Source organism: Phocoena sinus, chromosome 2 (genome assembly GCF_008692025.1).
Source record: "Phocoena sinus isolate mPhoSin1 chromosome 2, mPhoSin1.pri, whole genome shotgun sequence".
NCBI classification, from domain to species: Eukaryota; Metazoa; Chordata; class Mammalia; order Artiodactyla; family Phocoenidae; genus Phocoena; species Phocoena sinus.
Window position 1 is genome coordinate 78,180,221 of NC_045764.1, and position 12,457 is coordinate 78,192,677.

At 34.0% G+C, this 12,457-nt stretch overlaps 1 protein-coding gene across 8 annotated transcripts in view; it reads left to right on the forward strand.

Annotated features, from left to right (window-relative positions):
• Positions 1-12,457, forward strand: part of ZNF280D (zinc finger protein 280D) — a 125,006-nt gene that overhangs the window by 68,735 nt on the left and 43,814 nt on the right. For 7 of the 8 annotated variants that reach the window (XR_004348284.1, XR_004348283.1, XR_004348282.1 and 4 more), the window contains 3 exons: positions 6,250-6,312; positions 11,729-11,847; positions 11,998-12,034. Coding sequence is in view for 5 of the 8 variants with exons in the window: in XM_032621345.1 (XP_032477236.1) it covers positions 6,250-6,312; positions 11,729-11,847; positions 11,998-12,034 (219 nt within the window). In the remaining 3 variants the exon portion in view is untranslated. Of the gene's footprint in view, positions 1-6,249; positions 6,313-11,728; positions 11,848-11,997; positions 12,035-12,164; positions 12,210-12,457 lie in introns of those variants that run through there. The other variant, XM_032621350.1, reaches the window with a different exon arrangement.

Consider the following 12,457-nt stretch of genomic DNA (forward strand, 5'->3'; position numbering starts at 1 on the left):
GTTAAGACTCTGTGCTTCCAGTGCAGGGAGTGTGGGTTCCATCCCTGGTCAGGGAACTAAGATCCCACATGCCACGTGGCGTGGCAAAAAAAAAAAAAAAAAAAGAAAAAAAATAGTGAAAGATTATGAGAATAAAACATTTAAAAAATAAATAAATAAAATTTAAAAAAATAGTCAAAAGTTGTTCAGATATAAGCCAGTTAGGTTGATTATTCAAAGTGAGGTTCCGTTTTTTCAAAAGTTAGAATATGATTAATAAAAGTGATTTTCTTACAGATCAAAACATGACCTCTGTGTTACTTTCTGGTCATTATCAGGTACTCCTTTCAAGGACTCTCCCACGTTTCTTGATGGCTCCGGCACCTCTCTCACAGTTTTTTAACCCCCTTGATGACTAGCCTGACATTATGGTAACTTGACTTCTTTAGTGCCAGTGCTTTACATCACCTTTAGACTTGTACCCGCTTTCTTACCACAGTACTATTTTAATCTTGTCAGATATACTGTTCATTTCTTTTGAATTCGTATTTCCCAATGACTTTCTGGGCTTTGAGTTCTTTTTCCAGTCCAGCAGCACCTATCTAACTATAGTCATCCTCACCCTCAGGGTCATCTGTCTTGATTGCTGCTTTGTTTTTGTTCTAGAATCCTTTACACATTTAGTCATGCTTACCTGGCATAAAGGCCAAAGACTTGACCATCTTCTTCTGAACTTTATCCTCAATTCTAGACCCCCAAATAGTGCTTGATTCAGTCAACTCTGACTCATGATCTTTAACTTGAATTGGGCCCTATCTTTTTATTTTTAAATACTTCTTTATTCTTACCTACAGTATCTGATTAAACATTTTTTTGGTACTCTAAAGATTTTATTTCGGATTCTCTTAGTTATTAACATGGCCTACAAATACACAGTTGGAGGTCATCCTTTTAATTAATCTTTTCAGCCTCAAATTTTTTTCCTGTTACATTTATCCAGGCATTAATCTCAGAAATCAAACATGTTCTACTCCAAAGTTAATCCTGCCCCTTATCTCCTCTAGTTCTTCCACAACTTAATTCAGTTAATTTGCAACTTCATCTTCTATCTACCAGGTTCCTTCTGCTTACAGATGATTTCAGGTATTTTTTGTAAGATGAGGGAGACTTGTCCTTACTCCCTACTTTCCTTATCTCTTGTCTTCTTATTACCATGAACATTTGTAAAAAGTATTTGTTACTAGCATATTCATGATTCATTTCTTTACCTTTTAATTTGAGTATCATCCTCACGTACCAACTAACACTGCCCCTTTAAAGATTATCTGTCAAGTACCGATCCCCGTATTTATTCACTTTTTTTCACTCTTACTACTCTATGACTTCTTTAGAGTCATTATTGTCACTCACTTTTGAAACTGTTCTCCTCAGCTTGTGTTTAACCGTTACCACTATTTTTCTTCTTCCTTTTTGCCTACTCCTATTCATTGCCTTCCTTCAGCTCTTCTCGCCTCCTTACATTTCCTTTCTTCGTAATGTAACCACTGTCACTTTTACCTTTCAAATTTGAATCTTCCAGTTTCATTCCTTAGTTTTCCTGAGATCTAACTAATCTCATAATTTCTAATTATTTCGTGTTTCGTTTTGTTTTTACCTTTGACTCATTGGCATCTAAAAAGAACCTAAATAAACCAAACATTATCATCTTTCCAGAATTCACTTTACTACCATCCAATACTCTTTCAGGGCATCATTTGTGTGAATGTGGAATACCAGCTGGAAAAAAATTCACTGTTGCAAGGATCTTAAGCTTGTGAAGTTCCCTTGATCTGCCACTGTGCATCATGGCTTCCTGAGACAACACCTTCTGCATTATGCCTTTCTGCCTCCCACCTACTACAGTGGACTACACCTATAATCCATTTCCTCTAAACCAGGCCCCGGCCATCCTTTCCCAAGTGTACTTCTGTGTTGAATGTCTCTTGTTCTTTGACTAATGTATGGCTCCCCAAATACGGCCTTAATTCTGCCCTTAGTTTATAGGGGATCAAATTGGAAAATATTTTGTGTTTTCCTAAGCCAAGGGTCATTCTACTCTTCCCTTTCCCATTTATCATAGACTTCTCATTTGTCCTATAAAACCTCCACATCCATTTTATTCTAAAACATTCCCAGTTAGCCCAACTCCCTTCTACCCTTATCCCAATTCCCAGTGAGCCCCAACCCTGCACTTCATTGTCAGGACACACAATCTTATTCATGGTTAGCCTCATGTGGAACTGAAAGCTTCCACTGCCACTCTTAGGGTTTGGTAAATCACTTTTCCTTTTTCTCTACTTCATATGTACCCTTGCCTCACTCACTGCCTTAGGTATCTCCCATTGAATGGCCCAACCACTGCTTCTTCCCAGTATGAATTCTTGTTACAGGCTTGAGTTTTATATGTACAGAAACTTCATTTTCTCCAGAGGATGAGTCCCTTAAATCCCTATCCCATACTACCTCTGAACTCTCAATTGGTCTTTTCCCCTCCAGTCTCAGACTGCTCTTCTCCAGAATAAACTTTCTCCCATACTCATTTTTGACAAGTGGCTTTTCCTTATTCTTTGTTAGTCCCTGGAATACCCCTGTCCTTCCTTTCACTTTACCTTCTTTGAAGTGTCTGATCACCACAACCACTCACAGGGTTCATTCCTTGCTTTGAGTTGTGTGCCATTCATCTGTTCTGCCTTTCGTTATTTTTGTTTGTATCTGTATTATCTCCTTGAGAAGAAGGGGCTCTTTGTATTTACCATGTCACCTAGCACATTACAAACAGCAAGTGAGAGTCATTATTGTAATTATAAAAGAAAGCCTCTAAATAAAATCTCAAAAGAGGATTTTAAAAAATCTTATGCAGTTGGAGCATTTTTGGAATAAGACTCTTACAAAGAAGAGCATCATTAAACATATAATTTTTAAGTGATTTTTTTAAAGAAGTAGCATTATTTGGGTTTGGGTGTTTAAATTATTGCACCCAGTTTGCTTATAGCTTTTAGGTAGCAGTAGAAGTCACCTGAAAAAATGAAAATGCATTACTGTGTAATATTGCTATTATTCTTCAACATTATGTATAAGAAAGGCTTTTTTCTCTACATGTAATAGAATTAAGGTAACAGCCATAAGTACCTAATATCTCTTTTTGTAGCAGAGCTTACTGTTTGCTAAGAAGTGTGGTAAGCTGGTGGTGAAGAATCTGACAAATCTGGATTTGAAACAAAGCTTCACCATTTATTTATTACGTGTGTGACTTTGGGCAAATTACTTAACTGATTCCCATTTTCCTTTTCTTGAGGAGAAAGTTACTGTGATTATCAGAGGAAATGTACTTAAAGTGCTTAATAAAATGATTTGCACTTAGGAGATATTCAAGTAATTTTAGGTATTATTTCTAAATTGTCATTATTCAGTATCGTAAAGTCCTTGCCTTTAATTTTCACAATTTAGTAGGAGAGATATATTTACCTAGCTTAATGTGATAAATGACTGTGAGAGCCCAGAGAAGGTAACGATGAATTCTTTAAACAAGAAATGAGAAGGTATTGTATAAATGACATTTCATTTAGGCTTTGAAGGATGATTTAAAATTTTTCCAAGGAAAAAGAAAGCTGGTATAACAATTTGTTCCTATATAATAATAAGACAGATTCCTGAATTAATTTTTATAGGATATGTTTTAGTTCATTATATTTTTTATATAGATATATTGGCACTAAATAATAGTTATTAGAAAAACAGTTAAGATTATTGTGATGGCATCATAAATGCTCTTCTGTCCACAACCCACCCCTTCGGCCCTTTTCCATTTCTTCCTTTCTTTTGTTACTAATATCTGGTCAGGATATTTTTTGGCCTAAAATCCTTTACCTTCCTAATATTAATAGGATGAAGTTCAAATTTTCTGGAGAATGTAAGACCTTTTAATATCTAATTCCTAACTACTTTTCCAAGAGCCTTCAACTCTTGTTTTCTTTGCTTTGCCTGGAGTAAGTCAGTATATGGACCTTCCTAACTGAAATGTACTACTAATTGTGCTGACTTCTCCATTTACCTGCAGCTTTCCCTCATGCAACCACAAAACTGTGTGTGTGTCACTGTTGATGTTTATCCTGTGATAATGAATATATATTCACTTGTTTATCAAATGTTTATTAGGCATTTATTCTGTGCCAGATGCTTTTTGACAACCTTCCCCCCCCAAACCCTGGACCATGAACTCTAAGGCAAACAACCTGCTTTATTGTATCATCAACCTCCAGTTTGGTGTCTTAATAGTAGGCATACTGTCAATACTGTTGCATACTTTTGTATTTTTTCAGAGGTAAACTTTTTACTTGTATCAAAGCAAGATGGTCAAAGGGAGTTTTTTTTGCCTCTAGTCTTAATTGAGGTATAATTTATATACAGTAAAATTCATCTATTTTTAGAGAATAGCTTAATGAGTTTTGATAGTTATGTATATATAGTCTAAGTGCCTTTTCAAAACCTAGATTTTAATGTTATGTTTTACTGTATCGTAATAAAAATCTTAACCTTTTTTTTTTCCTTTATTAGATTATTTCCCTATTGTTATTAACTTTACACAGGTCTATTAGGAAGAAGAAAGGTAGTTTTTTTTCCCTCTGTTGGTGAGCTACAGATCCACTTTTCCATTCCTATAATACACAAAACTAGAAGAATGGAATTTGTGTAATAAATATAAATAAAATGACAGTATAAGTCTTTTTTTATAGGTAGGGAACTCTAAATTGAAGCTGGATTCAGACAACTAAAATTTTAAAAGTACCAACATTTTAATAAGGTGCAAGTTATAGACAGAAATGGAAGCCATCAAAAGACCCTAAAACGTAATTTTTTCCTCTCCTCTTACCAAATAAACCGAAACAGTCTGTTGAGAAGGAAGAAAGAGCTTTTAAAAGTTACTTTTAAATCTCATTAAAAAAAATAATTTACTTGGTTCACATTATTTGGGAATCAGATAAAATCTGGGACACACTCTGAGGAAACAGAGTTATGTGCACAAATTTTTGCATATTATTTCAGTGGTTCCCAACCTCTTGATGGTTTCTTCCTAAAAAAAACATTCAATTATTTTTGTCATGTTATGCTGAATTTATAAACTCTTTAGTAGTAGTTATCCCCAGATTGAAGAAATAACTATTAAAAATCTTCTGAGAATGTTCTCTGGGGATTATAACTGGTCAGAGTATTTCTTTTCCCATACATACATGCTCTGCTGGTGATGGTTGCCTTGTATCTGAGACTTAGAATTGATTTGGTGTGTTGGCTACTTTAGGTCTGTCATTGCAAGCTGCTGCTCCTCAAACTTTAGCTTGCATAAGAATTACTGAAAAAGTTTGTTAAAACAGATTCCTGGGCCCCACTGCCAGAGATTAATTCAGTAGCTATGTGGGAGGGGGGTGGTCACAAGACTTTGCATTTCTAAATAAGCTCCCAGATGATGCTCATGTTACTAGTCTATGACTCCACTTTTATCTGTGCTAAGTAGTACTGTGCTAAGCTGATCCTGGTTTTCTAGTATAGGAAAGCTTTCCTTATCAGATTTAAAAGGGTGTGTAAAAGCTATCAGCATCAGCTACAAAGCTTGGTTAGGGGTTTTCTGTTCTGTGCTTAGGGGAAGCATTGTTTTAGCTCAAGAGTTCTGCTTTAATTTGTTTTTTTTAAAAAAACCTCTACTAGTAATTGCAAAGAATTCTAAATGTTTGATTTTACAAATCCATTTTACAAATGCCAACAGTGGCATTTAGCTCGACTACTGTTAACTTCCAGGATAATTTGGAATCTACTCCCCTTCCTCAACACAAACATGTTAAGTTGGTAAAGGATTTTTAAAATGATTCTTATTGGTAACCATTCATATTATAGCAAAAATGTTATTAGCAAAACTTTTAAATTGTTTTCAACTCTTAACAGTTGAAGAAAATAATTTGACATGCTTTACTTTTTTAAACTCTTGAGTATTTCCTTTTTTTATGTGAGGGTGAGGTGCTGATTGTATAAGAATATGCTTAGTGAAATACATTTCACTAGAAAATAGATAAGTAAGAATGTAAGCTAAAATGCTGAAACAGGGATGATGAACATTATATTATTTATATCATAATATTTTATTCAAAACTAGAGATTTAAGTATAGACTTGATATATAGCTAATAAATTAATATGACTTACTGTATAGTAAAATTAATAAAATCTGTTTTGTCTCTCCCAGCTTTCATAGTAATCGTCCAAGTAAAAGGTTTTGTATCTTTAAGAAGTATTCAGAAGATCTCAGGTAACTAGTTGATCTTTTAAATTTTTTTCTATTGAAAAATTATGACTTAAATCTTTTGTATATAACATTTTTATTGAGATACAGTTCATATACCATGCAATTCACACATTTAAATTATACAATTAATAGTTTTTGGTATATTCACAGAATTGTGCAGTTACCACAGTTAATTTTAGTACGTTTTTATCACTTTAAAAAGGTACTTTGTACCCGTTAGTGGTTATCTCCATTTCCTTCCAATTCCTTTCATCCCTAAGCAACCACTAATCTACTTTCTGTCTATTTAGATTTGCCTATTCTGAACATTTCATGTAAATGGAATGATAAAATATGTGATCCTTTGTGATTTGTGTCTTCCATTTAGCATAATGTTTTCAAGATTCATCCATATTGTAGCATATATCAGTGCTTCTTTTTCTTATTGCTGAGTAATATTCCATTGTATGTATATATGATAGTTTGTTTATCCATTTAGGTTATTTTAACTTTGAATCTGTTACGAATATTGCTGTTGTGAACATTTGTGTACTCATTTTTGTTTGGACATGTCTTTTCATTTTTCTTTAGTATATATCAAGGATTAGAATTGCTGGGTTATATGGTAACCCTATGTCAAGCCTTTGAGGAACTGCCAGAGTGGTTTACAAAGTACCTGATTAGTCTATATTCTCTCGCTAAATTTGTTTCAGGGGTGACCAATGGTGTCAAGATTAAGTCTTCATGTATTTACACTGTAAAATGAGAACAAAAATAGGGCTGTCCAACAATATTTGATTTAAAAGAAGATACCTAAAATATGTAGTAAAGTGACTAACACTTTTTCAGTTTTGAAGTAAATTTCTTAAACTACTAGAATTCTTGAAATTAGTATGTAGTCTGTATAATTCTTTTTCCTTTTCAAATTAAGAGAAGTGTACAACTTGCTTACTGTGCAGAAAGAACTGTTGATGAATATTTCTGAAGACACTGAGAATTTGGTTTTACCACACACTTAACTCAGAATTCACTGAGCACCATGTTTTTCACATTCTTCTGAATTCTTTAGACCCCACTGCTCTTTATTTTTGCTCATGTCGCCTTTGCTACCTGAAATATCAGTATGTTTGCTGCACCAAGCTAATCTATACAGATAAGGTTAACCAATAGTTGTTTTGATATTTTGGGTTAGTGGAAAAAATGGAAGAGGGGATGATATTATGTCTCAGGACCTTTGTACTTATTATTCTCTGTGACTAGTTTGCTCTTTCCCAGATTTTTGTATGATTAGCTCCTTTATCTCCTTTGGGTCTTTATTCTGATGAGTGAGCCTTTCCTTGACCACTTGATTTAAAATTATATCCTTTCTCCTGTGCTTTACCCCAGTGCTCTTTATCTCCCTTTTATGCTTCAGTTTTCTCTGGATCATCTTTTATCATCTCATTCACTGTATATTTTGTTTATTTTCTGTGTCCTCTCACTAGAATGTGTGTGGTTTGGATTTTTGTCTATGCCAGGCATTGATAGTGATTAGGCACCCAGTAAATATTTGTTGAGTAAATTAATGTATGCATTGAAAATGACTTATGTGGACAATAGGTCCCATCTATGATGTTGGACCAGTAGCTCACAGGGAGAGAAAAATTTGGTTCAGTTTTAAAAATATATTAGTACTAATTTTAAAACGTTTACTGAATTCAAGGAAATAGATTAAGCTATATTAGAGGTTGCCTATACTGAAAATTTTTATAAGAATGAAGAGTTTTATTGCATTCAAAAGATGAGATTTTTGATTTTCACCTCACTGTTGTTAAGCTCAGTTGTGTGTTTGGTTTTTAAATGAATCATATGATTTTAAACCTCCGGGATGTTTTTCTCTCAACTTGAATAAGTCTCAGATTGAAAATTTGCCTATTTCTGTGAATGGAACATAGAAACTTATAATTGTATAGAACAATAATTTTTGTAATTATTCTTTTATTGGAATGGAATATTTGTTCTTTAGCTATTTACTGTGTATCTACTAGGTCTATAATGTAGCAGATCCTGTAAAGATAATAGTAATAATGAAGAAGTCTTGGAACCAGCCTTCAGAGAATGTACATTTTATTGGGTGGGAGATAAGAGGTGAATGTAAATAACCACAATAAAGCAGGAGGGATTTTAATAAGTGCAGTGATGGTTGGTGTTTTTTCAAAGGGGAGCGAGATTACTTTACTTGGAATGATCTACATAGGTGTTAGTTTACTTGGCTTTAAAGGATGAGTATTGTTTACACTGATAGAAGAGGTACAGGTGCATTTGAGTTGGAATAACATGAATAGAGGTGCAGAAATGAAAAAGTTGAAGGCGTACAGAGGGGGAATGGTAGTAGTAAATGAATGGAGCATTGAAGTTATAGTGATAATATTGAAATTGGGGGCAATAGTTTTGAGCTTAGAGCCAGATTGTAAAAGCGTTGAAAATAAGGCTAAGGAGTTTGGACTTATTTTGGAGGGCACTGGACAACCTTTGATGTTTTATATAGAACTGAATGAAACTGAAGGAAGGTTGAATTTCTTCTCACCTTTAACAATAGGGTGAATTATAGATGCATGAATCCTATTGATTAGGACTTTTGTGGTAGTTATGAATAATCTAGTAAGGACTTGGGTTAGAATGGTGAGATAGTATTATATCATCTTTAAGAAACTGGGCTCTGGAATGAAAGTGCTTGATTTCAAACCTGATCTTGATCTTTACCAGCTCTGTGTCCTTGGTAAATTACTAAGCTAACTCCATCCTCTATTAAAAAGGTGATAAATTATAGCATCTACCTTTTATGGGTTGTTTAGATTTAGATGAGATGGTATGTCTAAAATTGTTAGACTAGCACAGAATAAGTACTCAATAAATTGTTGATATAAAATGCTTGACATACTGACTGTTTAAGGAAGAAGAGACAGAGATAACTATAGGTTGAGCTTTATTTTCAGAGGAAATGTCAGGGTATTTTCAGAGGCCAGTCAGGATAAGTTAATTTGGGAAGGAAGTACATGATTTTAGTTTTATGAAGGTCAGTTTTTTATGTGCCAGTATGACATCTAGGGGAAAATATACAGCAGACTGTTAGAGTAGAGCTTTAGGGGAGAAGTCAATCTAAGGTATGTTATTTGTTTGTATTTGTATATTGGTAAAACATTTAAAATTTTAATGTATGTGATGAACTTCAGAAATGTATTTATGCTTTATTAATAAACTGACAATAACAATGATCACATTACATGATCTATTTTTTTTCCACCTAAGCAAAAATAATTTATTAGCAGGATTCCAAAGACCCTCATGGACCCCTAGAAGGAAGAGATACAGCCAGAACATACGAGGGAAACAGCCATCAGTTACTAACATGGCTTCTTTCTAGTCTGACCTGCTGAAGCAGGATGATTTTGTCTGTTATTTTCTCTGGACATGAGTTCCATTCTCCTTTCTCTGTGTAGACTAGCTTTCTCTATTGATGACCCAAACATAGTATTCCTAGCTTCCCACGTTTTCCCAGATCAAGAAATGTGATTATATATCCCACTTACAAATCCCTGTTCAGAGAAGGCTTGAGTTAGACATTCCATCCCTGGTCCAATTAACTATGTCGAGTGGAATAGGCATTTAGCTACTTACCATTGAGACTACTTTTAGTGTCTGTTGAGGGCAGTTTGTTAATAGAAAAAGACTGTAATTATTAAATTTAAGTATTTAAATCTTAACTTTCCTTAAGCTTAAAAATATTCCATTTAGAAATCTAGTACATTTAATAATCACTTTCGGGACTTCCCTGATAGTGCAGTGGTTAAGAATCCGCCTGCCAAGGCAGGGGACACGGGTTTGAGCCCTGGTCCAGGAAGATCCCACATGCCGCGGAGCAACTAAGCCCATGCGCCACAACTACTGAGCCTGAGCTCTAGAGCCTGCGAGCCACAACTATTGAGCCCGCGCGCCTAGAGCCAGTGCTCCACTCAGGAGAAGCCACCACAATGAGAAGCCCACGCACTGCAAGGAAGAGTAACCCCCACTCACCACAGCTAGAGAAAGCCCACGTGCAGCAACGAAGAGCTGACGCAGCCATAATAAATATATAGATTTATTTTTAAAAATCACTTTCAAGCGGGCCTTTAAATAATGTTTGATAAAGTTCATTTAAGCTGAACAGACTAGAATTTTTTATTTTAAAGTCTCATTTACACTTCAGTTACCTTTAAACAATGTAACATCATTTATACATTTAATATATTTGATTTTCTTTTAAACAGCTCTTCAGATGCTTGACCCCAAGCTCCCAAGTGCTTAACTCTAATAAACATAATAAATTAAACACAGTGGCTTTCTAAGTTCTCTGAAACATTCACATATTTTTGCAGGCTTAATATTTTAAAATAAAACTCAAAGCTAAAAGTTTAAACACATTTTAAATTAGAGTCTTAAGACCAATTTTACATACTATAATACGCCAATTATGTTTAAATACTTCAAATAGCAAATGCTGCACAGTTTGATCCAATAAGCATAAAAACTATTTGTGAATTAAAAAATGTATTGATGACTATGGGAATTGCTTTCTAACCTTTTTGAAAATTTATAATCATTACATATTTAAGAACTACAGTACTCAGTGAAGTTTTGTTAAGGGAACAAGTAGTTTAGGTCCAGGCAAGTGGGCCAGTTCAGAGTACTGGGATGCTGAGGAACTCAGACTTTGGACTTCAATAGTGAATTAGCTACTTCAATTAATTCAGTGTTATAGGAGAATAATACCAACCTTGGATGCTTGTGGTGAGAATAAACTAAATAATATATAGGAAAATCTTTAACACATAGTATACAATGATAGCAGCTACGACAATGATCTATTTTTAAAGGCTTCACATTTCTAATTTTTTCCTCACCTAGAAAACACTAGACAAATGTTCCATTAGAGCACAGACTGTATTTTTTGGTCGTCATTGTATTCACAATACAGTACACTAGTAGTACAGTATGTGTAACGACAGCCTTAGTAAATATACACTGACTAATGTATATATTGTACATTTATATATACTGAACTCTTGTTTTGCAGATGGGCATAGGCACAAATAGACTGTGACTTGTCAAAGTGACCCATGTTGTTAGTGGAGCCAAGACTGGACTGTAGGTCTCTTGACTCTTAACTTTCAGTAACTGGTATGAGAGAGAAAAGTTTATAAAGCAAAAATACTTTCTGTAAATAAATGGTAGTATAATTTGAATATGACTATGACATTTTCTAGAGAATCATTTCAGTTATATCAAGTTTATATAACAAAAATTGAAATGACAGTTATGACACAAAAAGCAAATCACGGAAAAGTATTCATTGAACTGGTGTGTGGATTTTCATAAAAGATAAAAACATTTTCTTTTATACTATTTGCTTTGTTTTTTATAGGGGCATTACTCTAGTGTGCCTTAATTGTGATTTCCTAACTGATGTTTCTGGCTTAGATAATATGGCTACACACTTAAGTCAACATGAAACTCATGCTTGTCAAGTTGTAATAGAGAAAGGTACGTATATCAAATTGTTTTACTTTGGATTTTTGATATTTATTCCGGTATTATTGGTCAGCCGCAGTATGTGCTCTTTACTAAATCGTTTTTCTCACTCATCATATTTCATATGCTGTTTTAAATATAATACTTTTCTTCTAATTTCAGTTTCTGTTTGTATCCCAACTTCTGAACATCTTTCTGAGTAAGTTTAATTTTTATTCAGTGCATTTTACTTTGATGGATTTTAGCACTATTGCATTTTTAAATGTATCATTAACAGAAATGAAAAATATTAAAGTATTTTGTGTTTTTTTTTGTTTTTTTTTTTAAAGCTGCTTGTTGAAATAGGTTCCTGCTCTATGGAGCTCGTGACCTGGTGCAAGACAAGTTGGAATTTCCTAAGTTCAAAGTTCTGAGATGTTTTCTTACACAAAGGCAGTTAAGCAGCCAAGTTCATGACACTAGCTCTCATTATTCAGCTCTTTTCAGCTTCAAATGGGACTAGATTCTTATTCCACCTTATCTTTGTGTCAGGTTGACATATCTTAACATACTTTTTTTTTCTCCAGTTGGCTCTCTCCAAAAATAACTTTTGTTGCTATGGTCATTTCTTACTTTGCTTAAA